The following is a 26782-nucleotide window of genomic DNA, read 5'->3' as shown; positions in this document are numbered from 1 at the left end:
GAGCAGTAGCTTTCCTCCTCTACAGCCTTTTCTTCTTAACTTCTGAGTTTAAGGGACTTCTTTAGTTGCGTATTTGGGTGGTGGAAACAGGATGGACGCTTTTTGTGTTGTGGTTTGTGGTCTTTTGTATGTTTGTCTCTCTGTTGGCTGAAATTCCTTTCTATCCCTACAGCACAAAGCAGTTGGCAAGAGGGCTTTATTTTTTAACTACATTTTTGTGAAATCCTGACTAGTTGGGTAATTGGGAAAGTGTACACAAAACTGAAAGGAAAATCTGTGGAAGGAAAGCTAGGAACTGCTAAAAACTTGTATTTTCCTTTTACTCCTTTTCTTTCTCCTGTCCCTCTTGGGTAATGGAGTAGGTTGTATTTCTTAGCAAAAACTTTGACAGTGTTTTGGAAAAGCTACAGTGAGCTTACAGAGACTGGAACCTGTGTATTCTAAACTGAACGCCGTGTGTTGGCTCTGAGCCCTCATCCAGCGTCTCTTGGTTTTTCTTCCAGTTTGCCAAAAGCTTGGCACAGTTTATTAATGAGCAAAATATCAAAGATCTGAAAGTTTGGACCAGCCAGATGAAAAGGACAATTCAGACTGCTGAAGCCCTGGGAGTGCCTTATGAGCAGTGGAAGGTTTTGAATGAGATAGATGCAGTAAGTTCTTCTCTTTTAAATGCCTGCTAAGTTGCTTTGATTGCTAGAGGTCAAGAAAGTACTTAGTTTTTTAATAATATGTCTTTTATGGGATAGAAAGTCATTGAAGCTGCTTCTAGAGGCTGGAAATGATTATCATTACCTGTAAACAAGCCTAAATGTTTTATTAAATTTTGCCATTGTTAATTTATTCTTCTCTTGTCTTTCCCAGTAAAACATTCCTCTGTAGAAGCCGTGATGTTATGAAGTTTTGGTTAGTTGGGCTTGAAAAGAAGCTTGTGGTGAGGGGTTTTTGCTAGCTGGCAATTTTCAGCTGTAGCTGTAAGGTATAATAGGAGGTGTAACAGATAAAACACGGCCTTGCTTTGTCCATAGATGTAACTTCACCTCTACAGGGATTTAGTGTTTCCTACTAACCACCTCTGAGTCAAGCTGAATGCCCTGTTTATCGTGTGTGACAGTTTCAAGTGTCAGAGTAGCAAACTAAAACGGTTAAAGGTTATTTGTATGTGGTTTTATTTAAGAGTGGTGTCTGCTTTTTGCATTGCTGGAAGTACGTGTTTCTTAATTGTTTTCATTACCAACAGGGAGTGTGTGAAGAAATGACATATGAAGAAATACAGGAAAATTATCCACTTGAATTTGCACTGAGAGATCAAGACAAATACAGATACAGATACCCTAAAGGGGAGGTAAGCTATTTTTAATCTCTCAAATTGAAGGGCTTCCTTGTCTTCTTGTGTACGTGCATGCTAGCTTTAGGAAGGAAAAATAAATTTCTAAATTAATGAAAAGGTTGTTTCTTTCTCCGTGGAAAAGCACATAGGATCTTGCAAGGATTCAGCCCAGACCGCTTAATTTGATTCGGGGCTTGAAAAATAAAATCATAAATTTAGAAAAACAGTGGGAAGCTTTGATGAGGATCATTCCTGTGCTGGTCCTGCAGTGATAAAGCAGGAGCAATTATTGCAGGGCTTCAACTGTTGCGTATGCAGACAGGCTGCTAAGATGCCCTGTTTGTATTCATCCCTGCTCTTGGTGGGGGCTGTTTTGCAGGCAGCCCTGGCTGAAATGCTGGGGAAATCTCCAGCCATGTTATTAAACTCCTTGCCTCTGGGAAAATAAACTTGCTGATGGCTTTTGTGAAGCAGCCCTAGTACAGTGCAGTGATGGCCAGATGGTCACAGGGCTGTCACTGGGGGCTAAGGGCTGAGGTCTGGGCAGCAGGGAGAAGGGATTGGCCCAGCTGCTCCTGCTTGAGCTGTGAGGAAGCAGAGCTCTTCTTCCTTCTGCCTTCTTCCTCAAGAGCAATCACTGTGACAAGAGCAGTGTCCCTGGTGCTGTGACCCCGGTCCTGCGAATGAGGCAGTCATTAAGCTGCAAAGTTCTCCTCATGCATTTGAACAAGGAGTGTTCGTTTTTCAAACCAGTGCAGTCCTGGGGATGGTGACTGGCATGTCAAACTCCTTCCTGCCTTGTGGGGATGAGTTTGTCTCATTTATCCAATGCAGTTTTGTGTCTGGTGACAGTGTGAGGGGTTTGCACAGCTCTCTGGGGGCTTTCTGCTGTCCGGGGCTCAGTCAGCAGTGCCCCTTGGTCCTGCCTGGGGACCAGGGTGAAGGTTTTCTGCTGTTCTCAGTCCCTGCCCTGCTGGGCAATGTGCTGAGCTGTCCATCTGTGCAGTACATGACACATTTTGGATGTATGTGACACATTTTGGAAGCAGAGTCTTTACCCTGCCTGTGAAATTGAATTCAGTGGTGTCCATGCAGGAGCCCTGCTGTTCACCTGCAGCAGCAATTCCCTGTGCATGACGAGGCAGGACAGGTCACCAGCAAGTCCTTGTGCTGACTCTTGGTGGGATGGTGGCTGCCATCACCAGGCCAGTCCAACATGCCCACAGCTTGTTTTGAAAGGGCAGCCTGAACAAGTCAGGCTTTGTGAACTCTTTGCATGCTGACTGTTGGCTGAGCTTCCTAGATTTTGGGCTTGGAAGAGAGATGCTTTTGAAGATGAGCTATGGAAAATAGCGTGCAAGACTCATGTTTGCAGATGTGAATTAAATCCTAGGGATTCTGTGGAAATTCTTCATCAAAGTGGCTAATTTAATAAAGCTTTTCCATGAGAGAGATTGGTTTTGTTGTGTGTATAATGAAATGTTTTATGTGTATGCTCAGGTCTGAACTATGTTCTTAGTTTAATGGAAATTATTTCTGCAGTATTTGTCTGTGCGCTAAATAACATTTAGAAGTTGACTAATATGAAAGTAAGAGCCCCTCTACATACATATACTGTTCAAAGAGTTTTCCCTTTTTAATGTGCTCTTTGTTTCTCCTCCCCACCCAGTCCTATGAAGATCTCGTTCAGAGGCTGGAGCCAGTAATTATGGAGCTGGAGAGGCAGGAAAATGTGCTTGTCATTTGTCACCAAGCTGTCATGCGCTGTTTGCTTGCATATTTCCTTGACAAGCCCGCAGGTGAGCCTTTCTTGATACGTTACAAACAGTCTGGTTTTTTGAAAATTTACTGCTTAGGGTTCCAAACAGTAAATTCTAACAACTCGCTGTATCATCAGAGGGTGGTTTTGCTAGGCAAGTACCCAAGTGTATTTTTTTGTATTTGACTCTCACGTGAAAGCTGGTAGTTGGTGTTACTGAGCTCCTCCTCACCTGAAATACTGTGATATTTGGTTTTTGCTCTGTTTAGCATCTCTGTTGCATACTAGGAAAACAGATATACTGTTAGGTAAAAAGTCATTGAAGTTTTTGACTTGAAGCATAACAGAAAAGTCACTTGTAAACTGTATTTCATGTGTAATTTGTGGTTTGATTTCTCAGAACAACTGCCCTACCTGAAGTGCCCACTGCATACTGTCTTAAAGCTAACCCCGGTGGCTTATGGTAAGTGCAGTTATGTGTATTTAATTTATATGTCTGGCAATATTGTCTCTGTCATCAGGAAAGGTGGTGAAGTGTTTAAAGCACTTTATGTCGCTTATAAATAGTTAGGTTTGACATTGCCTGCAGAGCTTTGCTGGAATAAATGAATCCTCTGGATTACCCTTGCTTTTGCCTTGTGCCAGGAAACACACGTGTTGCTGAAGGCCTGAAACCACCAGTGGCTGTAACTGCTGGAGGGGACAGTTTTGTGCTCAGTTCACACTCTATTTCACTAATTCTTCTGGCAAATCCATGCATTTGCACATCTGCTACAGCAAGATCTGAGTTTTTATTGGTGTATTGGAGGGTATTGCTTTTCAGAAGACAGGCACTTTTGCATTTGTATAGGTTTATCATCTTGCAAAATGTGTTCCTTTAGCCTTGAATATCTTTGTTCTCTTTTCCTGAAGTATTTTTCTCCATGGACTATGGGAGTACCCCATGGACTCACCTTGTTTGTTGGTGTTGGCCTTTGTCAGCGGCTGTTCCTGGTGCTTGGCTCAGAGGCTTTCCCTGGGCTCTGTGGGCAGTGTGGGGTGTGGATTACTGCCTGCCCTGCTTGGGTTTAGGCTGATTGCTTTTGGGGTTCTGTGTGTGTTCCCACCTCAGCTTAGTGTGTGCCTGCTGTTCGTGTTCGTCAAGTGATGGCTGCGTCGTATCTGCTGATAGCCCAATTCAGAAGGTCATCTCAGGCAGAGAATTATCTGCATAGCTTATTAGGAAAAATGTACTAACCAAAAATGTTGGTTCAGTCATTAATTGGAAGCTGTCTTTGATTATGGACTCTGAAAAGTAGCGGTCCAGATCTGTATTTTGTTTTTAGTTAAGCTTTAAATGCAGTTGAAACAAAGAATATTATGAAACAAAGTAGCTGCTACACTGGGAAATCTGTCTGAAGAGATTTTTGTCATTTGGTTGCCGTGTAGTCCTACAGGAACGACAGCCTATGCTGTGGTGACATCTGGTGTTCCCAGCCTTGCATGACAAGCTGGGGTTTGAAAATAAAGATTCTCTGCAGTTAAAACTTGGGCTTTTTAGAACTGGATTCTTCTGACCTGCCAGACTCTGCCTGTTTTCCGCAGCAAGGCTTTGTTTTGGGGTTCTGTTCAGTTTTGGGAGGGTTCTCTGGTGACTTTTTTTTTTTTTTTTTTGGGTGGTTGTTGCTGTTTTTCTTTCTTCTTTGTGAGGCGAGGGAAGTTGGGTGACTGTTCATAAATTTTAAGAGGGTGTGGATGTTTGCAGAGTTTGCTCACTCACTAAGAGAGGAAGGAAACAAAGTGCTACGAAACACTGTCCTCGCCCTTTTGACTTGAGGGAAAGAAATCCCATTGTCCTTTTCTAAAGGTGTTGGATATGTATGTCTGATGAGCACATTTCAGCCAACCTGCTTTTTGGAATTCAGCCATCTGAAAACACGAGGACTGTGTAAATTTATTTCTGCAGTACTGATCAATGGCTCTGCTCCAGGCTGATGTGTCACTTGGCTCCAGCCAGGCAGGATGCAGGATCAGACCTGGAGTGTTTGATACCTCCCAGCTAAGCCTGTTCTGGGGAAATGCCTGTGCCAGGGCTTTGCTCTTCCTGGTGTTGGAGAGGAGCATTATTCCCACCTTAAGAGTCTGATCTGCTGTAGAGAAACATCTGTTACAGCCTGACAGCTGGTTCAGGGGGGATGAGAGCTTTACCCAGAGTCCAGGGCAGTGGTGGTGTACGGAAAGGCAAACTGCAGCTTGCTGTAGGCATGAACTTGCTCATCAGTAGTTAAAAATGAGCTGGGAGTATGCACATGGTAATTACTGTGAAGCAAGGCATCCCCCTTTAGTTCATGTTTAAGGCTTTCCACACAATGCTCTCTTCTGATTTTAAACTCAGTTTGTGGTAAGGACTGAGAGGTCTCTGAAGCGTCTGCTGTGTAACAGTCCTGGGTAATGGCCAGCAGCAGGGCTCAGAGCTTGTCTTGGCTCGGTGTCAAGGCTCTCAGTGAATCTGTGGACAGAAGGATGAGTAAGGATCCTGCCCCAGTGGGAGATGTGCGTATTTCCTCCTTAAAATCTGTTTTATGGTTCACTATTTCTCTGAGTTCTGGCCCTCCCACATCGTTTGCTCACAGTCTTCCTGACAAATGGGCTTTATCAGGATAGGCTTCCCATAGGGAAGGCAAATACTGGCCTTACTAATTTTTTAAATTGTTTTTTAAGTGCAGTGGCTTTCTAAGGAAATCCCCTTTTTCTATCACATGCCAATTCTGTGGAGTGTTACGACTTTAGGGAATAAAGGAGGAGAAAAATCTGGAAACCTGCTTGTGTTAGAGGATGGACTCTGGTGTGTCAGAGGAAGTGACTGTTAATGGATGTTGTGTAGAGTAGTGGTAACTCATAAAAGTCATGTTTGTGAGAGATAAGCCAGGGTTTGGCAATCAGAGGTTGCTTAAAGTGCTGTGGCCGTGGTGTATGGAGTAATTATATTATTCTACCTGGGAAATAGTTGTTTCTTCTTACTGTTTAAGTAAGAAGAACTTACTGTTCTTTACTTCTTTTGCCTCACTGGTGTTTTGAATTTTTGAATGTAAAGTAGAAGTTTCCTTTTCAGGAGTCAGCTTTGAAGTTCTGTTTAGCTTGGGGTTGAAACCATTTTGCACATATAGAGGAATGGGGGTTGCTGACAACACACTGTACCTTCTCATAGTTGTTTTTATGTTTAAGAAATGAGAACAGCATTTATCTTCTTAGGATTTTACTGTAATACAGTAGTTCAGGAGGTTTAAAACACAGAAAGTTACAAATAAAAACTTTCTCACTGAATGTTCCTGTATGTTTAAAAAAATTTTTTTTTCAAAGAGAGTAATGATTAAGCTGAGGAAACTGATTATCAGATTGACAATAATATTCATCCAGGTGGGACAGATTAATTTCTGTGGCTTTAGCTCTTCAGAATTCAGAAAATTCTGGTATAAATCAGAAGGGGAAAGTGATTAACCTTCACCATCTCAAAATTAGATTGCATCTTTATTATAACTTCACTTTCAAAGCAGATGTATCTAAAAATGTGTTTTTTATCAACAGGATGTAAAGTAGAATCTATATTTCTGAATGTCGAAGCTGTAAACACACACAGAGATAAACCTGAGGTAAGAATGCTTTTCAAGTTGGAGAGCTTGATGTAATGTACTGTCTGAGCTGATTTCCATTGTCCTTGTGGCTAGAATTGATTTGATAACTTAGATGAGTGTATTTTATTTTACATATGAAGCTTTGCTACTGGTTTACTGTCAGGGGGGAGCAAATTTTTTATTGACCGAATTTATCTTTTATGTGAGTTCTAGCTGGAATAGTTTATGTTTGAGAAATGAGAGTTTGAAGATGTGGTGTCAGGCTAAAAACTGTATAAAGTTCTGCCAGGCTTTGTCACTCAGCAGAAGTAGATGTAGTCACAGCTGTGTTATGAATGCCTCACTTAATCTGGGGAGAGAAATCACCAGCATTTTCATCACTGTGGTTATTGCTGTATGAAAAAGGGGAATTGATGATGTCACCTGTGTTTTAAGCCAAAGCTGGAGAGGAAGACTAGATCTCGGGAAACAGCAGGACTGCCGGGGGAAGGAAATTGAGCGTGTTTGTACAATGTAAGTGCAGAGAAGATCTCAGCCCACAGCAGCTCTGTGCCCTGCCTGTGTCAGGTTCTCTGTGCTCCTCAGTGTCCTGAGCTCAGGCTGATTCTGCTGCTTGTGCCAAGCTCTTCTTTTGCTTTATCATCGAAGTTGTGTGAAATGTGTCATGGTTGAAGGTTCCCTTGCAGATCTTCAGACTCATGGCACCAGGCGTGGCACTGATTCCGTGCTGAGGTTAGGAGCAGTGCCATGCCTGGTGAATTGGAAGTCAGTTGGATAACATGAGAAAAAAGGGCTGTGTTTGGTTGTTTTCAGAGCAACAGTTTATGGTGAAAAGGGATATAGTGAGAAATGAGGTTTTATGTGTGTATTCAACAAGGCACGTGACATGAAGTGCCTTTTGTAATTGAGGGTTCACTTTTGTGCAGAATTCATACTGGAATTCTTTGCTGAATTCTTCTGCAAAAAAAATTTGTTTTAATGACCTGGGTGTTACAAGTGCTGAAAATATGGACTTTTGGACGTTTTCTCTTCAACAACAGCATTACATTATTTCTTCTCTCTTCCTTTTCCTGCTTTGTCATTCTGCTTTGCCATTTTGTATCTTAGTTTGATTTGTCATGTTTAGGAAATCCAATCTGTGTTTTCACAGCACCTAAAGCTGAAGAAGCATAGTGAAAATCCACAAGGGTGTCTTAGACCTCTAGTTACTTTTGTTAAATAATATAGATGAACATCTTTAGTTTGGCTGATCAAAATATCAGTGCTGAATTTGCTAAAATGCTGCTGAAAATGCCAGTCCTCTGATTGAAGGGTTTATTTCAAGGGAGAAAGCTCTGCCTGAACTGCCAAGTGACTCTCCACAGGTCTAGCATGTGATGTGGCCATGCTGGCAGTGCTGTGGGCTGGCTCTGTTCAGGTGCACTTAGAGGATCATGAAGACACTTCCATTGCAGTGGGCTCGAAGACACAAGACTGATTTAAACAGAAATAAATTGAGTGAATGAATTTTACAAGAAAGAAAAGGAGTAGTGACGTTTTCCTGAAAACCCCTCAAATTCTCTTCTTCCTCTGCCCCAAAGGAAACCCAGCCTGGGGAATGTGGATGATGTTACACTGTTCAGGTAGTGGGTCTGAATCAAGAAGTTAGTTAGTCCTGTCTGCATTTAATTGCTGCTCAGAGGACTGTGAAACTTTCAAAAGCTTTCATTTATATCACCTACGAAAATGTTAATTACTTCTGTAAAATTAAGTTTTCGAGTAGTCTATTGAAGTCAAAGCATTTAATTAAATTCAGTATCGCATAACAGCGTTGTTAAACAATGAAACTATTGGATTGAGAATTGCCCAGTGTGCTGTTCTGTGACCCACCAGTCACTTATAGTCTGTGCTCCAGAACAGTGCCCTCCCTTTGACTCAGCTGAAAACGTCTATTTTCACATGGCAGAATTGCAGGCAAAGCTCTGGGGCGTTTGTTTGTGGTATGTGTGAACCTCAGAGTACCATGGTGATTTGTCTGGAGCAGATTGAAGCTTTGTGTTTGTCAGCATTGTGGTGGCTGAAGTTCTGACCTTTTCCAATGAAGGAGTCTATAGTCCTTTACAGAAAATAATTCAGGGGAATTGCTTTAGCTGTTGTTGGGTCCCTTCTGTGGGCCAGAAAACAAGTGCTGGGGTGAAATGTCTGCTTTGCACATCTGGCTTAGTTGGTAAGTGACAGAGAGGGGATTACTCACACCAGATCACCTTTTTTCTTTTGTTGAGGGGACATGGAGGAGGGAGATGTTAGTGCAAGGTGAGCTGGCTTACTGCAGTGCAGAACAAGCAAAACTACTGAAACCCATCGGGGTGAAGTTTGAAGAATTGGCAATGCTTTGGCCTAAAATGGATCTTGTAAGGAACTTCAGAGCAGTTTATCATGGTCTGCTCTCTTGACAGGAGGGAGAATACCAATTGCACAGGCTTTGGGGTTTGCAGGAGATGGTGCCATAGCAGATGTGATTATTCCTGATGTGTTTGGCTGCACTGAGGTCTTGGTTTCCTTTGGTTTTGAATAATTGAGTGCTGCACTGGATGTCATTGTTTTTCTGCAGCCTCTGTGAGAAGAGGTGAGGGCTAGTTGGTGATCAGCCTTGAATGGTTAAGGTGTTTGAGAACATATTTTCTATTTGGTTAGAGGTATTACATTGCCCATGACACAAACACATGTTAAAAGCCTTCTTTTGGCACAGAACCGTGTGGCACATTCAGCGAAGCACTGGAAGTTTCTCAGTGAGATGTGTATGTGCTGAAGCACATGATAAGATAGATTCCTACTTAGGCCTGTAAAAGACTTCCTCCTAAATATGTGACTGACTTGAGCTTTGGGCAATGCTGTATTTAATTGCTCCTCAGAGGACTGTGAAAATTTCAAAAGCTTTTATTTTTTTTTTTTTTTTACTGTAAATACATTTTCGTGCTGTCTCATTCTGGGACAGCAACTGGCTCTCAGTCTGCTGCATTCCTGGGGTGTGGGGGGCTGAAACCATCTCTGCTTCTCAATCAACCCAGCTGTGTACTTGTGAAAGGGACCTGATTGGTGGTTTTTGTTGGTCTTAACTGCTGCATGATAAATATTCTCTGTATTTTTATTATTATACAGAATGTAGAAATTTCCAGACCTACCGAGGACGCTCTTGTAACAGTCCCTGCTCATCAGTGAATCCCGTGAGCTGACCAGCTATTGAACTTGGGGTGCTGTTTTCGTCCTGCTACTTCAAAATAAATTGAAAAACTAATCATTCCAATTGCTTTGAAATAAAAAAATAGCCACACCCAAACCAAACTCATAACCAAAAGCAAATGTTTGTACAGCACATGACTTGAAAAAATTAATCAAATCACAATAAAACTGTTGCACTGGCTAATTTATTGTGGATGAGTTATCAAACCTTGGTCGGCTCTCACTGGAATGCTGGTTTTGTAAATTGCTGTTATTTATATATTCTGGAGGATTGAGCTTTATTGTAACAACCAGCAATCGTTTAGTGTTAGTTGCAGTGTATTTATGAAAGCCATGAAACACAACATCCTGTGTGAGATAAGAAAAGTCAAAATTTGTTTTGCCCAGCAGTGCACCAGTATTATCTGTTTCAGGGCCCTTGGGAGTGATTGGACTAGCATGTAGTATAAAATAACAACCCATAATTACTGTAAATCCATAATCCCACTGATCCACAGCACTGGTGCTCTACGTGTGCTAATTAATGATGTGCTGTTGGAGCAGGGTAGCAAGTTTTCACTTAGTTCCAGGACGATTATTCAAAGAACAGGAATGTGTATGAATGTTTTTAATATACAACTTTTGTTAACAGCTGTTCTGCATTAACCAGGCTTTAGGGTTTGCCCGTGGGCAGAAGGGATTTTAAATTCCCTCTTTTCCTGCTTTGTGTGGATGTGGGTGATGGAGCACGTACAGCTCTACCCCAGCTGCTCTGGACCAAGATTTTATGTGGGCTCCAATAAGCAGTGCTGACTATTCCAGAACAGGAAAGCAGAGTTAGCCAGAGGATTTTGAAGCTGGGTAGTAGCTCCAGTAGATGCAGATCTCAAACCAGCAGGGCATGAATCCCAAATTGTATGATAGGAAAGCCTCTTGCAGGAGGGATGAGACTGCAGGCTGTGGGAGATACGGTGCCTTGGTGCCTTTCCCATGGTGTTCTTTGGGAAGCACCTGTGCCATGGAGCAGGTAGCACTGAGGCAGGGAAAGGCAGAAAAACACTGAGCCTCAGAACTGTTTTCTGAGGGGGTTTTTTAGTGAATAAAAGTAAGCAGGACTGTAGGTTGTGGAAAGCTTTTATCTGTTAAGTTTCTCAGGTGGTATGTTTTTCCCAAACCAGGACTTTGGAGGAAAAAAAAAAAAAAGTTACATATCTGCACTTCTAAAATTGCACTGAAGTCTTCAGAAGTTTGTAGCAGTTGGGAATGTTTGCCATAACCAGGTAACCTTCTGGCCAGAGAGCCTTCTGCCGTGGTGCTTGGTGTTTAGTTAAACCACTGTCCCTGGGATGAAATTGGGAGAACCTGGATCATTTTCCTGTTGCTGTCATGACTGTGGTGTAGGAGTTGGTCACTTTTCAGTGTTTAATTGCTCCAGGGTCTGGGCATGAGCTTTGCTGTGAAAAGTGGCCCAGAGGAGCACCTGAGCCTGCTTGTACCCCCATGCACACCACGATGAGTCCACTTGTTCTTACCTGTTGCTCCTGAGGGATCACAGGGATGCTGGCCATAGTCGGGGGCTGAGGAGCCACATGGAGACAGCTTTGAGTGCTGTCACCTCCGCAGGCCACAGCTAAGGGAATGCCATCCAAAGGCAATTAAATGCATTGCATTTCTGATGGAGCCAGAATCTGTGCAGTTGTCTGCTGTGGAAAAACTGAGTTTTGCTGCTTGGAAAAGGATGGCTTGGGCTGTCAGAGAAAATTGAGGGAGAGGATGACAGGAGCGCAGGAGCGTGGCCAGAGAGGAAAGCAAAGTTTGCCTGGTCTGTGACTGGTGGAGGTTGCAGAGGGAAGGGAAGCAGCAGGAGCACCCAGGACCCTCCTTTCCTGCCCAGCTGTTGCCAGCCAGATTTCCTGGGGCCATGTCTGCGTATTGCCCTCTGCTGAGCACTGCACTCACTGTGCTGTTGTGTGCAACAGAGGGAAGTGGATATTCAAAAGCAGAATGCTCTAAGGGGTCTCCTCTTACAGCAGGATTGCTCAGCAGCTCTTGCTTTGTCAGTAAAAGGAAGGCCTGATGCTGGATGGGAGGTGTCAGCAGTGGTTCGTGGCACAGCTTGCTGAGGGGAAGCTGGCTGATAGAGTGCTGGATTTTTATATTGTGCTGTTTATTTCTGTGTTTATGCCTGTGCTGGTTGTTGTCTCCAGAGGTTCCTCCTTTTTCCTGCAGGAGCCTTTCTGCAGGATCTTCCTGTTCTGCTGTGAGGATCACATGTAGCTGAGTCAAAGTAAAACTGAAAACAGGGCCTGTCTTGTTGGAGACCCACAGCACTTTGCTGGGGGACGCGCTGTCCTAAAGGAGAAAAGCCTACAAAGGCCAGGGCATAGTGAGAGCAGGAGCAGTGGTATAGGAGGGTATTTGAGTTAGTCTGTGTACTTTGAGCCTTTCCAGGGAGGACTGGATGTCTCTTGTGGAAGGCAGGGTCAGACTGCTCCTGCCTTGGGGAGCAGACTCTGGAAACAGCAAGCTCCTGCTGGGGCTGGCCAAGGAAGAGGGCGTCTGTCTTGGTAGAAACAGTATTTGGGAAAGGTGTGTGGTGTTTATTCCTCCTCCGGTGTTTCCCAGGCTCTCCAGACCGTGTTGCTGCTGCTGTGGGGCTGTCCCCAGCATGGTGGTTTGTCCAGGTGTGCTTGGTGCCAGGCAGTTGTAGGGACACCTTCTGGTCCCAGAAGTAAGGCTGAAACCTCCATCACCATTCTAAGCAGCAGCACTGTCCTTGTTGCATGGCTTTTCCCTCACAGTGCCCATGGCTGTTCTGAAAGTGGGTACAGCCCAGCTGCCATCATCTCGTCTAATGGGATTGCTGAGTAGGAACCCACTTACAGTTAATGAGGGTATTGGTCCCTTTCCAAGCCCCTGTTCATCTGGTCTTGCTGCTGGCTGCTGTGTTTGTTTAATAAGCCCTTGGGGATGGTTATCAGGGTTTATCCCAGTCCTCTTCCTTCAGTGTGACAGTTCAGCACACTTTGCTTCCACAGGCTGTTCGTGTTTACTCAAATTCAAGCTTTTTTTTTTGCTTTCAGCTTTCTTGCCTGCTTATCAATATTCCCTTTGGGTCTGTCTTAGTTGTTAAAATGCTGCTTTTATCCAATACCTCTCATTGTCTGAAATAAGCTGTACCTTCTGCCTTGCTGTAATAACCTCATTTCCTTTTAGCTTCATGTTTGAACTGTCTAGCTCTTGCTGCTTGCCGACTAATTTCCAGTACCTCTGGATTCCTGCATTTTGATGCTCCATTTCATGCTCCATTTAATTTTCTTTGAATCAACATCAGATGTTCAGCTTAAAAGATTTCAGCTAGTATTGTGGGAGTGCCTGGGGAGACCTCTCTGCAGTCCCAGGGAAATTCTGGGTATGTTGCATCAGTTGCTAAGAAAAACACAAACACACCAAATGCCAGCATGTTCTGTTGGTTTGTTGTTTTGGTGTTTTGTTTTTTTTTTTTCCTATAACCATGCAGAATATGACTTAGGAGTTTTGCCAACCCCTCATGTTCTTGGCAGATACTGATGCTTTCTTATGCTTTCCTCTTGCTGCAGGAGAAGTGCTTCTTGTAGAAGCTTCTTTTTGAAATAGGGTTGTTGCTTTGCTTTGCTTTCCTTCAAAGAGATGTGACAGTGGGTCAGGCTGTGTGCTGGTGGGTGCAGAGATTTCCAGTACTTGGACAGCTCTGTCCAGCAGCATCTGCTGTGTGTGTATTCCCAGAAACCTTGTTGTGGTGTTTATGGTGGAAAAATGGGGATTTACGCAAGGGCTTGAAGGTGTTGACAAAGGAAAGGGCTGATGTGGATATAGGAGAACTGGTAAGGGCAGAGCAATGTTGGCAGAATTCAGCCTCCAAAGAGAATCTGGTGCTGCTTGTTTATATCCTGCTTTCATAAGAAATGGCTGGAAATCTAGAAACTGGGGTTGGGGAGGGTATTGAATTGCTTTTTGAGTTGATGAATTTTGATTGATGGGAGTTGTGTGTCTGAATGTGCTGAGAGGGCCCCTCACTGTGTGCTCATGGGGCTCTCCTTTCCCTGGAGTTGGACTGGAGAGACTTGTTTTGAATGTTAACTCTAATAAATGTGGTTATAAAACCACTGGAGCATTCCCTGGTGTCAGTGTGACATCTGCCACATGCCATGTGCGTCCCAAAGTGCATTTAAACTTTATGTTACCAGCTCTTTAGGGAACACTTGATGTTACCAGCTCTTCAGGGAGTTATTCAGAGTTCTTCCAGTGATTTGACTGCTCACAGTTAGGATCGGGATTGGCTTTATGGCTGTTGGTGTTAAGCAATTATTTCCTGGAGTGTGCTTGGAACAAGGAGAGGTGGGCTTCCCTCCCTCAAGATTTTATTGATTCCTGTGTGGTTTATGGCCTTAAAACAGGGTTCTGTTTTTCCTTACACTACATGCATGAAGACTGGGAGAGACAGTGGGTTAGAAGAATGTGGTTGAAGTAAAAAAAGGTTTTAAAAGCTGTAGCACTGAGACCTGCATATGGTGTACAGGGACCAGCTGTCCTGCCAGACCTGGTGTGATACAAGTCTGAGGGATGCATTTCACTGGCTGCAGAAATCCTGCTTTTGGGTGTCTGTAAAGCTCCTGGCACTGGGATGAGGTCCAAGCCTGGTTCTCACTCCTGCTCAGGGGCTGGGACCTTTCCTCATCTTTCCTTGTATTTTGAGGAAATGAACGTCACAACTCGCTCACCTTTTGTGTCCTGTCACAGCTGTGCGCTGAGCAAAAGCCGCGGCTGCCGTGAGACCTTTGCTTTAAACTTTATTATTTTTTTTTTTTTTTTGCCTTTAAATTTGCAGAATGTAGGTGTGAATAGGTCGAGAGAAGAAGCTCTGAGGACAGTCCCCACCCACCTATAGCTGCAGCTCCCGGGGTGGCAGCCCTTCCTGCAGCAGCTCAGGGTCCGGCGGTGTCGGCGCGGGGCGGGATGGACGCGCCTCCCCTTCCCTTCGAGACGTTTCGAATGTGATTCCGCTTCCCTGGACAAAACTTGTGCTCGTGGATAACTCGAAAGGTATGATAGTGGGAAGCAGAGCAGAGTTTGGTTTTAGGTTTTTCTTATGTAAATTTGTGCAGTTTCAGTGGGTTTTTACTGTTTGTCCGTGAATAATGTAAGGTGGTTAATTGCCCGTGTTGATTTTACTATCAGATTTTAACTAGACTTTATTTTCTTTTGTAAGTGTTTTTTCTAAGAGTTCTCTTATTTTTACTGTGAATGATTGCCTAGAATTACATGGAGTTTTTTTTTGATGGTGTATTTAACATGGGCAGAATTCTACATTTTGAGCACTGGAGGCTTCATGTTGCAAAGCTGCTTTAAATGGGGAAGGCCCATCAGCTCTGATAATTGTCCTGTGTTTTAAATTGAACTTTGGTTTGCCAACCACAACTTAAAATTTTTCTGAAATTCACAAGGGAGATGATGTTCCATTTGGACAATCAAAGCATTAAAGCTGGATTTGCTACCTGGGAAATTCTGCTGGTTTAGCAAGATTTTAACACTTTCCAGAGACCAGGTGTATTTTGGAGGGTAGTGGGGGACATGAATGTGAGTGACAGCTGGGGAATGAATCAAGAGAGAAGATGGAGGGAGAGACATGTCCTTTCTGCTGCAGTTATGGGAGGGGATGAGCAGCTTTTGTAAGTCTGGAAGGGAGGGGAAAAGGACTCAGCCTGTCAGGGGCTGGAAAAGCTGCTTGTCTTGTTAGTGCTGTCAAGATATTTTTTAGAGCATTTTTGGAATGAATTTCAACATAAAAATTCATGTTTCTCTTTTATAGCCACATTTAATACGTACACCAGGAAACAGTACAGAAAGGTTAGGTGAGTTTAACCATTCTAACAGCTCATGCAACAAAAACAACAGGTAAATTCTGAAGTAATTTTTAACATGGTGCACCTGCCTTGGGGTTTTTAGTATTGTTTAAAGCACCTTCCATCATCCCAGCTCTTCGTTGCTTTTTTATGCCTAGTGAAACTCCAGTGCTAAAAATGGAATTTTCTGTGTCTGTCAAGGTCACAACCTTTTAACTGTACTAAATCAAAGTGTATTTTGTATGTGTGTTACCAGACAACTGAAGTGAGCTGCCAGCACTGCTGCTGGCTCTAGCTCTGAAATGAGAACTATTCTTTGGTAGCTGGACTGTGTTTTTTTCTAAAGATTCTCTCCAATTAATTGAGCTTTTACCATGTGAGTTGTTTGGGTTGTTTTGTTGTTTTGGTTTTTTCTTTCTTTTCTGAATTCCTGTGTGAAATACCAGGCCCTGGTAACATAGTTTTGCACGCAAGGGCTAAATTGTCTTTTGTTTGTGCAGGGTTAATAAAATAATGTGCTGCTGTTGTGATTTTTTTTTTTTTTTTTTTTTTTTGTAAGTAAGCTAAATTCAGCAATATATTCAGCCCTGGAAGTAAGCCATAGTGGGTTCTGTTTCAGAGGAGGAATGTGTAGGGTGCAGAATGACCAGGAACACTTGCTTCAAGCGCTGCTGTCTAAAGCTTTGTGTGTGTGTGTTATGGTAATGCCATTTCAGACCTTTATTAATTCAGCTGTGCCCATAGTTGTGGGGTGAGGAGAGAGCCTGCCTGGCACTGCTCAGAGGAGTGAATTTATTGATGTGTGGTTAACAAGGCCACCTTTGTGGCTCAACTGAAGGAGCAATTTCCCCTCCCACTGTGGTGTGGGAAAGCTGGCTGTGCCCCAGGCAGCCCTTGCTCCTCTGCTGGGACAGGAGGGGTGGTTAAACAGTTTTTACACTGAGAATGTCAGGATTTATCTGTAAAAATCCCAGGAGGCTGCATTAGAAAAGTGGGATTTTACTGGCAGATTGTGAGCTCAGATCCAGCTGAAGAAATGTGGGCAGAAATGTTTCCCCCCATGAGAGCGGAGCCCAGGGGCTGCTTCTCTTTGCTGGCAAGCACGGCTTGAAGTGTTTCCTCTCCCCCTTTGTTTTACCTCTCTGATCTGTCAGAGGTGCTGTAACATCCTTGAGGCTACATGTTCTATGTACAGTAGGTATTTTTATAGCCTGCTTTCACATATACTGTGATGAGTGTTTTACTACAATGGGTGTTCAGTAAAAAGAGTTGTATACAAGTGTAAATAAACCATTGTGCTGATACTTGAAGAGAAAAGAAAAAATGAAGTTGTTGGTTCTGTAGTAGGAAGGTACTAAATCAGTGACTGCATCTGACCCTGGCTGGAGAGAGCAGGTGTAGAGGATGAATGTAGATTTGAGCTGAATGTAGATTTGGAGTGATGGGTTCTTCCAGGCTGTAACCCTAACTGCTGTTCTGGGCAGGCACAGTTAAGAATTGCAGTTGTCGCTTTCTCAAAGTGTGTGTCCCCCACTCCTGGCAGAACAGTCACTGACAGGGGAGGGGAAAACCCTTGTCCTGACCTTCTGTGTTTGTACCATTTGACTGCCTCTGTTCTGTGTGTGCCTGGCTCAGATGCAGTCTCTCGAATGGGATTAAACTGTCCTTTCTTACATCGTTGGCCTTTGTTGTAATCTTTCAGACAAATGTAATCATTTGACCTTTGATCCAAGTAATAAAGATCAAATGCTACAAAGTGCACTGATATGTGTTTCTTTCCATGTCCATTTCCAGTGGCTCAAGTGCCAGGTGAGTGTTCCTGAGCCTCAGCAGGCTTCCACGGTTTGCACTAACTGGGTTTAGGGAGCACAGGTAGAAATGTAAGGATTAAATTAATTCACCCTGTGGTTGCTTTACTGTGACAAATAACTATGATTAAATAGGAAACTCAATAATAGAGGAAGAAGTTGGAAGAACTGATTAAATAAATGCACGCCAGGATTTGCACACAAATGGAGGAGAAAGGTGAGACTTTATTAGCTTTACCTGGTCACTGGAATTAAGGTTTACTCCACCCTTTCAGAACTCCACTGTTCTTACATTGTCTTGAACAGGCTGCTGAGAAAGCTTTTGAGCTTTCATGGTTTGAGAAAGCTGAAAACCAACAGCCAAATGCTGCCTGTCAGTGCAAGTTTGTATGCAGAGGGCAGCTGGAAGGCATTAAATTTGCAGGGGTACTTATCCTTCAGAATGACAAGGACAAAATTAATTACTGCTTTGTGCTTTTAGAATTATGTACTCACATTTTCATGTCTTGCTGTTTGCAGCGCCCCAGGTGGTAACCACTTGTCTCTTCTCTGCGAGGTTGGAGGAGTGTTTTTTCATTGTTTAACTCCACTCTGTATTTCTGTTTGAGGAGCAGGTAACTTCTTTGTTTTAGAGCTGTTAGGCTGCTTTCTGGAGAAAATCCTTTAATGGCTGAAACTTCCAGTAGTATGAGGATGACCCAGAGCTGATGGGCGAGTGAACCCAGATGGTGCTCACAGGTGGCCCTGGGGTGCAGCAGTTCTGCAGACGAGGTGGAGGAGCTCTCCTGCCTGTGCTGTCAGGAGGTGACAGTGGTGCAGGGCAGGGCCTGAACAGGACAGGGCTGCCGTGGAGGAGAGGTGGAGTAGCTGCTCTGCGGAGGAAAGGGATCTGTGCCCCTGTGTCACGAGTGCAGTGGGGCACAGCTGTGGCAGCAGGAGATAGATGCTCCTGGTACATCAGGCAGATGCCAGCTGAAAGAGTTGCTGTGTGAAGCCTCTTGAGCAGATCTGGCACTTGTTGCTCCAGAGCAGAGCAGGTGAGTACAGGGAGGCAGTGTTCTCAAGGAATATTTACTACTACTTATAGTTCATAACAGCTTCTTTGTGTGCAAAACCCCACTGCTGCTGGCACTCACATCTGTAACTTCTTACCTAGAAATGTGTTTCTGCTCGGGTGCAAGGGCCCAGCTCTCACCTTGGAAGGCAGAATCACTTTCTGGTGAAAAATGGCAAACCAGAAGTGACTGTAGGTTGTGTGAAGGGAAAAAAACCGCAGGTTCCTGCTCTCCCTGCAGCACCTCACGGCACTGCTTGTTCCCCTTGGACTGGGATTGGAAAACCAGGCCAGCCCTGGCTGTTGGGAAATGCCAGCTGTGTTCTGCCCTGTCCAGCCTCAATCTGCTGCAGGCTCAGATGGCATCCAAGGCATGCTGGCATTACTTGAGTTACAACACTAACCTAGAGCTGTTTTTTAAGAGAAGAACAAAGGCAGCAGTGTATTTTTTTGAGTCTCTACAAAGTATTATGGCTTTCAGCTGCTCTTTCAGCAGGATTAACAGTCTGAAATTACCCAGAAGCTCCAGGGTGCTCCTAAGAGTTCTGCAGCATTCTGTAATTCTTGGATGAACTGACACACGTACATTTTTTTCTGACTGCTCAGTGTTGAGAAAATCAAATCATTTGCAATAGTATTACAAGATACAGAAGGCTCCCGAGAAGCAAGAAAACCTTGCTTCAGCCTGAATTTTATGAGCTGACTGCAAGGCAAAGGTTTTGGAAGGAGCTTTGCAGTAATTACATCAGTTTTTCTTTCTCACTAATGGCTAAAAATCAAAATTCAGAAGTAGGTGTTGCAAGAAAGCAGGATCTGTTTTTGTGCCTTTCGAACAGCAAGCAGGAGGAGCCACAGCTGCTGTGTTACAAACAAGCAAATGAAACTGGAAGAAGGATTTTGTGTTTGGCAGCTAAACAGAATAATTCCTCAGTCAGACCAGGCAAGTAACTCCAGAGTGATAACCTGTGTCCTGTCCTGCTGTGAGTGTCGTGGCGGTTAGCAGGAAGTGCCAGTTAGTGGCAGAACCCCACATCCCCAGGCAGGATGGGGCTGCTCTGGGATGCTGAGGCCTCTTTGTCTCATGCTTGGACTGCCTTGGAATAAATATGCAGCATTTATTCAGCAAAAGCACCCCTGAGCTGTTTCCCATAGCAGCTGGTGTTACACTAGGAACCTCTGCTTTTGTCTGGCACTTCGTTTTGTTTAATTCACAAAAATAAATATTTTAAGAAACTGATCATGGCTGACCAAGCATTATTTTTTTTTCACTGTAGTTTAAAGACAACTGGAGTTAAATTGTATATTGTTAAAAATGATAGAGCCATGAATGAAAGTTACATTAAACTTTCTTTTAATTGAAGACAAATAAAAGAACCAAGGGCTCAAACACATTTTTAAAAAGACATCTTCTGTTCCCCAGTGTCTTCTCTCAAGCAAAATATACAGCACACACATATATATATATAAAACATAATTACATTCAAGTACCAAACAGAATTTACATTTTCCCAAACAGAGAAAATAATGCACATGATTCACATACCTTAAACCCAACCATGCATAAAAACACTGCCAATAAATCAGGAGTTGAACATAATTCATCACACTACCGTGTATTATGCTGAAGTATCAATGTGGTTGGAATGCATTAACACTTGGGAGTCTGGGTTTGTAATGTGTAACTCTGCTTTAAAGTCCAGCTGTTTAGAGACTTACTTGTTCAAGATCTGTTCAAATTTCGGGTTAATAAAAGAAAATCCATCAAATGCAGACTGATCCATGGACTCGATCAGGTTTTTGTCGCTGTAAGACAATTTTGGCTTCTCGCTCAGAAATTCTCTGTCAAAGTTGTTGTAGTCACTTGCTGATTTCTGTGTTAGAGAGGGAAGACAGTTTAAGACAAACTTTGTATTTTCTTTTAGAACAAATTATTTAAATACAAAATGTTGGGGAGTTAGTCTTTGAGCTCCCTCATTTTAACCTATTTTAACAAGACTATAAGATAATAACTTGGCACTTTCTTATTGTCAGTTGAAAACCAAGAGAAAAATCAAACCCAGGTTGCTTTGGAGAAGAACCACCTGGATCTGGGATAAGACTGGGTTATTACCCAAAGATTATCTGTTGACAAAAGTAATGCAGCATTATCTTACACATCAGATCAGCATTTCTTGCCATTAACCAAAATGTTTAAATTCCTGAGGACATTTCACAGGCTGTACTTGTTCAGAGAATAAAGCAATGCCTGATAGCAGCTGTTCTGTGTTTCAGAAATATTCATGTAAACAGTCTGATCCGCCAAAGATTACTGTTTGTAGGATCCTTATGTTTCCAGATTTTCCACTTCTCTGGGAACAAGCAACACAAAACCTTGTGTGTTTGAAGGGGACAGCTCTCCTCCATAGAGTACATTTTAAAGAGGCTGTTGCCTCCAGACCGTTTCACCTGTTCTGGTAACAGGCTGGAGAAACAGTGGGTTGGATTTTTAACCAGGTGAGTTGAAGCAACAGCATCCCACTGTGATACAGACTGAGGTACAGTCTGTACTGTAGGTGTTTTTTCAGATAGCATTAGGCATGTATATTAATTCCAAGTTTAGTACCTTAGAGGATGCTGCTTCCTGCCCCCTTGGAGATGCCTGGGTGAGTTTGAAGCAGCAGAGATTTAATGCTTGCACAGAGTGCCTGCAGTCAGGTACCAGCTGAGCAGCCTGGACTGCTGCTCCTCCCATGTGGCATTTCAGAAAAGCAAACTGCAAGGAACTGTGAACATTCTAGTGCAGAAGGGAATGGAGATCAAAGCTATCTGATGGTTTTCCTGAATGTTCTATTAATAAAGAAGCTCCTTGAGAGCAATAGGAAGACAGTCTTGACAGGAAGATCTCAGGGCAGTCAAAGAAGCACAGTGCACCTGAGTAGAAGTGAACCATCCAAGAACAATGGGTTTACAGATACACAACTTCCTCATCTATAAATTGTGATGAGAAAATAGCAGTAGGATCCTTTGTGCAGGTACAGAATTCACCCCTTCCCCCTGGGCTGCTCTTTACTAAGAACAAAGAACAACCCACGTACCACTTTTGGCTTGAAGGGAGGGTCTGCCTCCCTCTTCTCCAGCACTGTCCAGTTGATTGTTTTGAAGAAAGGATGCTCTCTGATATTCCCAGTGACCCCAAGTCGTTTTGCTGGATCCCTTTCAAAGAGCTGCAAGAGAAGACACCCAGCACAAAGCATTAGGGGAAGAATTGCAAGTATGGTGCTAAAACAACCAAAGGTGCTGACAGAGCATTAGGAATTCATCTGACCTGGCTTTCCCTTTGAAAGAGCAATTTGCTGATAAACAGCTCCTTTATTAGGAGATTTGTCTCTCCCTGCACAGAGACAGTACCAGGACCCCAAGCTGAGCATCAGTCCTACCTTTTCTAATATATCCTTTGATTCCTTGGTAATCCAGCGTGGGTAGTGAGGGGTGTCCACTCGGATTGACTCAAACAGTTCATCTTCATCATCCCCGTGGAAGGGGGACTGGCCAATCAGCATCTCATACAGCAGCACCCCAAATGACCACCAGTCCACAGAGAACGTGTACCTCAAACCCTGCAGGATCTGAGGGAATACAGGTAAGAGGTAAGAAGCAGCAATCCATCCCAAAAACCAGATGTATTTCAAGAGAGAATCTTAAATGACTAGAGCACTTAGGGGAAAAATAAAAATCCATCTCTCTGGGAAATTGTGGACACTGATGCAGAGCTGTGGTTTTATCCATGGCTGCTGTTTGTGGGAATGTGGCCAGCTCCATGGACAGCTCTTCGCTCTCATTCAGGAATTTTCTCCCTTAACTTTAAGTAACCATAGACTTAAAAAACATCCTCTCTAGTTTCTTTACAGGATGAAGGGAGAAGCAAGCAGTGCTGCAAAGTAGATTCCTAGAGAAGTCTTTGCCATAATTTATACCTTTAAAGGCAAAATATCTTAGTTGGGCTGCTTTGCAAATAAGATTTTTTTTAAATAACTAACACAGAATTAAACTCCTGAGATTCCCCTTAAAGGCTCCTTTTGTTTTGAATTCTGTTTTTTTGCACAGGCACAAGTCTCTTCTCCATCTGCAGTGCACCTACATAGATTCCTTCTGCAGGAGCCCCATGGGAGTGCTGGCTATACCTAACCCCCCCTCTTAAAAACTGAGCGTTTTAACTTTCCAAACCCACATTTTTTTAAACTTACAGCTACAGAATATTTTAAAATCTCAAGTACCTTCAATAAAAAACACAGACACTTTTATTTTTCCTCTGATTAGATTTTTTCCTCTAATTAGACTTGGACTTTTCTGAACTATTATTTTACAAAGAGGTGATTAATCCCAGCAGCTCTTGTGCCATCAGGGCACTAAATCCATGCCAGAAGTGTCTGTGTGTGCCACACTGACCTCGGGAGCGATGTAGTCTGGGGTCCCACAGAAAGTGCTCGCCTTGTTGTCACCACCAATGTTCTCTTTGCACATTCCAAAATCAGCTATTTTGATGTGGCCATCTTTATCAAGCATCACATTGTCCAGTTTTAGATCTCTGCAAAAAGTGTTTTCAAAATGTTGTGCTTTAAGTAGTTTTTGTAATCAGGTGCACACAGTTTCTTCACTGATAAACACCTCCCCAGCTGCTCACCCAGAGGCTTTTCAAGGAAATAATCATCCATAAACACAATCCATCCAAAATGGTTCTTTTGTGCTTTGAAAGCATGAGGGACAAGGGAAGAATTCTCTCTTGTCAAAGAAAGAGGCCGAGGTGCACATATAGAATGTGACCTTATAATCTGGCACATTTGCTTTCAGATCCAGAAGCACAGCCAGAGCTGCTGTTGCTGCTGGAAGGCAGCGTGAGTTAATGCCCCAGGAGCTGACACAGCAGTGCTGCACCAGCTCCAGGGCTCAAAAGAAGGATTGTGTTGGATTCTGAGAGCCTTTGGCAGGAATTTGATTGTTTGAGACCTGCCCAGCTCTTAACACTACCTGTGACTCGTTCCTGGTTACAGCACAAGTTCATGTGTTGTGACACAGCCTGTGAAGGGCCCTATTCATGTCTTTCCGCAACCAAAAAAAAGAGCTTTTTTCCCAGCGGTTTCCAAAAGCTACATTCCCTCCCTTTGACCATGCCTGCATTTTTTGTCCATCTGGCTGCAAATGCACATACCAAGGAAGGCAGGCTGGAGAGAAACTGAACAGCCCTCTGCTTAGCAAGGGCTGAAATCGAGCAGAGAGCTTCACATAAGATGAGGGCAGTCTTTTCTCCTGGGTAACTGAAGTTCCCAGCACCAGCAGTGGATCAGGGTCTGGCCCTTGATGCCTTGTGAGGCAAAAGCATCAATGTTGTGGTTTCATCAGAAGGCAAAGCAGGGAACTTCCACCTCGGTGGTTTGCCCAGGAGCCTCTCCCTCACCTCCACACTAAATAGACTCATGAATTGAAGGCAGTGTTTGAAAATAACTGAAACAAAACTGCTTTTGTGTAACATAAACCCCACTCCATCATTCCAGTTGCCAAGGAAAAAACCACGCAAACAGAGATTCATCTTGAGCACGTTAACGGCCTTGGAACTACATCAGATCTCTGACAGAGAGCTTGTGCTTGTTACATCAATCAGGAATTAAAAGATGCATGAAGTGCTAAGACAATTCCCAGGTCCCAGCCTGGAGCTAGCTGGTACTCACCTATAAATAATGCCTTTGCTGTGGAGAAACTGGAGCCCACATACAATTTCAGCTCCATAAAACCTGAAAAGACCAGAACATATTTTAATCTTCACTCAGTTACAACAGTCAATGCAGGTAGCCAAAATAATGCTGTGCGCATCTTTTCATGGAGCGAGAAGCACTGTACACATCTTTAAATCCCAATATCTCTGTGTGTATGCAGCCAGATGCTGTAACCTGCAAGGTAATCCCTTCACCACACATCGGCAGTGTCCAACACCAAACAGCAGAGGGGACACAGCAGGAATTGCTGTAAAGCTTCATCCCACATCCCTCAGGGAACACCATCCTTTCCCTCCTCCCTCATAACAGTCTTTGTGTGGTTTTAGTGATAGGCACATGCCTTTTGAAAGAGAGCTACTGGGAGCTCAGCTCCCCAGGATTGCTGCAGGAGGGACTGGGCACCAGTGGCAAGGTTAGAACTGGGCCTCACCTGTCTCCCTCTGCACCTGCCTGGTCACAACAGACAGACTGAAAAGTGCCATCGCTTCAGGGGCACTCTCCTCAAAAAAAAAGAGGTGATAATCTAGGGGACATGAAGGAAAACCTGAATGAATGCCTCCCTCTGCCCCAAAAAGCATATATTTTTTTAATTGGAAAAATACGAAACTATTTCCATTTCTGTATAGAAAACGAGTGCTGGTCCAAAACAAATAGGCACAGAATATACCCAGAGAGGATGCCAGAAGCACAGGTGTTTGCTGGGATGCAGGTAAGCTGGAGGGGCTTTATCCACATTTTTGCTGGGGAGAGTGGGAAGGGAGCTGGCCTACACCAGCTGTTGATGCCAGACTTCTTGTGATCCCATCCAGTCAGCAATCCTTAGTGCAGTGCCAGTAACAGAAGTAATGTCCCTGGGTTTACAGACAGGTCCAGGACTCTGCACTGTTACTTTTTAAGGTTTACATGCCACCCCTTCAAATGATGCCATTAAAACGCCTATGGGTGTGGATGAGAGAAGCAGAAACCGACCTCAAACTAAAAATGATAGCTAAAGTAACAATAATACAGTATTTTGGCACCCTTTAAAGATCACTGGAGCTGAAAACTTAAATCACAGAAAACTGACACAGGTGTACTTACTAAACAAAGTGCTTACCCAATTAATTAGCATCTCATGGAATGCGGCTTTTTGTACTATCATGTCAATTTAGCAATAGCAGTAAGTGCTGAACTTTTTCCTCCCATGCTGTTTTCCAATTTTTTCCATCAGAACACTGTCCTAAAGTACACTGAAGCTGTGCCTTTTGCTTTTCAGTGCTGGCTTATGTTGCAATTTATTTTGCACCTCTAGGAACAAGCATCTCATGAAGTACAACATCACACTGTTACCTAAATTAAGCAATCACAACTCCACACATCATTAAGTGAACTTCACTGTATTCAACCAGTGCTTAGAAACATCTTTGCAACCATCAGCCACTGAAACTTGACTGCAGGTGAGGAGGAGCACAGAAGCCATAAAGCCAGAGATTAAATCACTCAGGGAGGTGGGGAATGGAGGGTTGAGGACTCACGTTGCTCTGTAGAGGTCGAAACGCCCCTTGTCTTGGATGTGGAACATCAGGTCTCCCCCATTCAGGAACTCCATAATGAAGAACAAATGATCCTTTTGCAGATAACCAGGGAATGGAACAATTACTGACATTATCCAACCATAAATGGAGTAGCAATGTGCCTCCAGGGGACCAAGCAGCCACTTCCCTCTTCTCCTGAAGTATTTTTGGTTTCATGCACCCCTATGAAGCTCCTACAGAGTTAAGTGGGACTGGTCTTGTAAATATAAATATCTGATCTTGTATTCTGTGGGTTTCTAGATTTAATACACACTTAAATAGGCTTCCTGATTTCAATCTGTGACAGTCATCCTTTTCCCAGAACTGAGGGTAAAGCTTAGATCAAGGACTTTAATAAACTCCTTCTAATTCCAGACTGCATAGATGTTCTTCTGATTTTATTCTGTCCTTATCAAGATCTGTTTGGTCATGCTCGTATTTCCTTTCCATTAGGCCCATGAATTATTGCACAGATCACAGGAAAAGGACATTTAATTCTTGCATCACTAAATTACTTCCATTTGACTGCTGGTATCAGCATCCATTAAAAGGCTCAATCTGTTTTGTTGCTGTCACCATTTAAATTTTTCTTACCTTTGTCTGAAACGTGCAGTAAAGATGTGTGAGAAATGGATTTTCCCAGGCAAGAGCGAGGACCCTCTTTTCCACCATGGTACATTCCACATCATCATCAATTAGCACCACGTCTTTTTTCAGAGCTTTGACAGCAAAGAATTCGTTCTTCCCTTTCAGCTCAGCAAGCAGAACCTACAAAAAATAAAAGATGAGAGTACAGCAAGTGTAGGAAAGACTGGAGCTGATCTATCAGTGAGGGAAAGCCAA

At 43.4% G+C, this 26782-nt stretch overlaps 2 protein-coding genes across 20 annotated transcripts in view; one reads left to right on the top strand and one right to left on the bottom strand.

The window, feature by feature from the left end:
- Positions 1–16307, top strand: part of LOC136296199 (6-phosphofructo-2-kinase/fructose-2,6-bisphosphatase 4) — a 50239-nt gene extending 33932 nt beyond the window's left edge. For 11 of the 15 annotated variants that reach the window (XM_066195083.1, XM_066195077.1, XM_066195074.1 and 8 more), the window contains 7 exons: positions 504–650; positions 1238–1342; positions 2997–3126; positions 3487–3549; positions 6651–6715; positions 7133–7210; positions 9836–9914. In XM_066195083.1, the coding sequence (XP_066051180.1) occupies positions 504–650; positions 1238–1342; positions 2997–3126; positions 3487–3549; positions 6651–6715; positions 7133–7195 (573 nt within the window). In that variant the 3' untranslated portion in view covers positions 7196–7210; positions 9836–9914. Of the gene's footprint in view, positions 1–503; positions 651–1237; positions 1343–2996; positions 3127–3486; positions 3550–6650; positions 6716–7132; positions 7211–9835; positions 10188–14762 lie in introns of those variants that run through there. The other 4 variants (XM_066195075.1, XM_066195080.1, XM_066195076.1 and 1 more) reach the window with 3 other exon arrangements.
- A 3660-nt stretch (positions 16308–19967) lies between these two features.
- The window catches only part of PRKCD (protein kinase C delta), a 61681-nt gene continuing 54866 nt past the window's right edge, over positions 19968–26782 (bottom strand). For all 5 annotated transcript variants that reach the window (XM_066195222.1, XM_066195224.1, XM_066195223.1 and 2 more), the window contains 7 exons: positions 26534–26707; positions 25901–25992; positions 24342–24404; positions 23065–23203; positions 22056–22244; positions 21714–21842; positions 19968–20510 (listed from right to left, as the gene is read on the bottom strand). In XM_066195222.1, coding sequence (XP_066051319.1) covers positions 20352–20510; positions 21714–21842; positions 22056–22244; positions 23065–23203; positions 24342–24404; positions 25901–25992; positions 26534–26707 — 945 coding nt within the window. In that variant the 3' untranslated portion in view covers positions 19968–20351. The remainder of the gene's footprint in view (positions 20511–21713; positions 21843–22055; positions 22245–23064; positions 23204–24341; positions 24405–25900; positions 25993–26533; positions 26708–26782) is intronic.

Source organism: Chamaea fasciata, unplaced genomic scaffold, assembly GCF_029207755.1.
Source record: "Chamaea fasciata isolate MVZ Bird 193981 ecotype frontalis unplaced genomic scaffold, bChaFas1.0.hap1 SCAF_13, whole genome shotgun sequence".
Lineage (NCBI taxonomy): Eukaryota > Metazoa > Chordata > Aves > Passeriformes > Sylviidae > Chamaea > Chamaea fasciata.
Note: the sequence above shows the minus strand (reverse complement) of the source record. Positions and strands in the feature narration are given on the sequence as shown.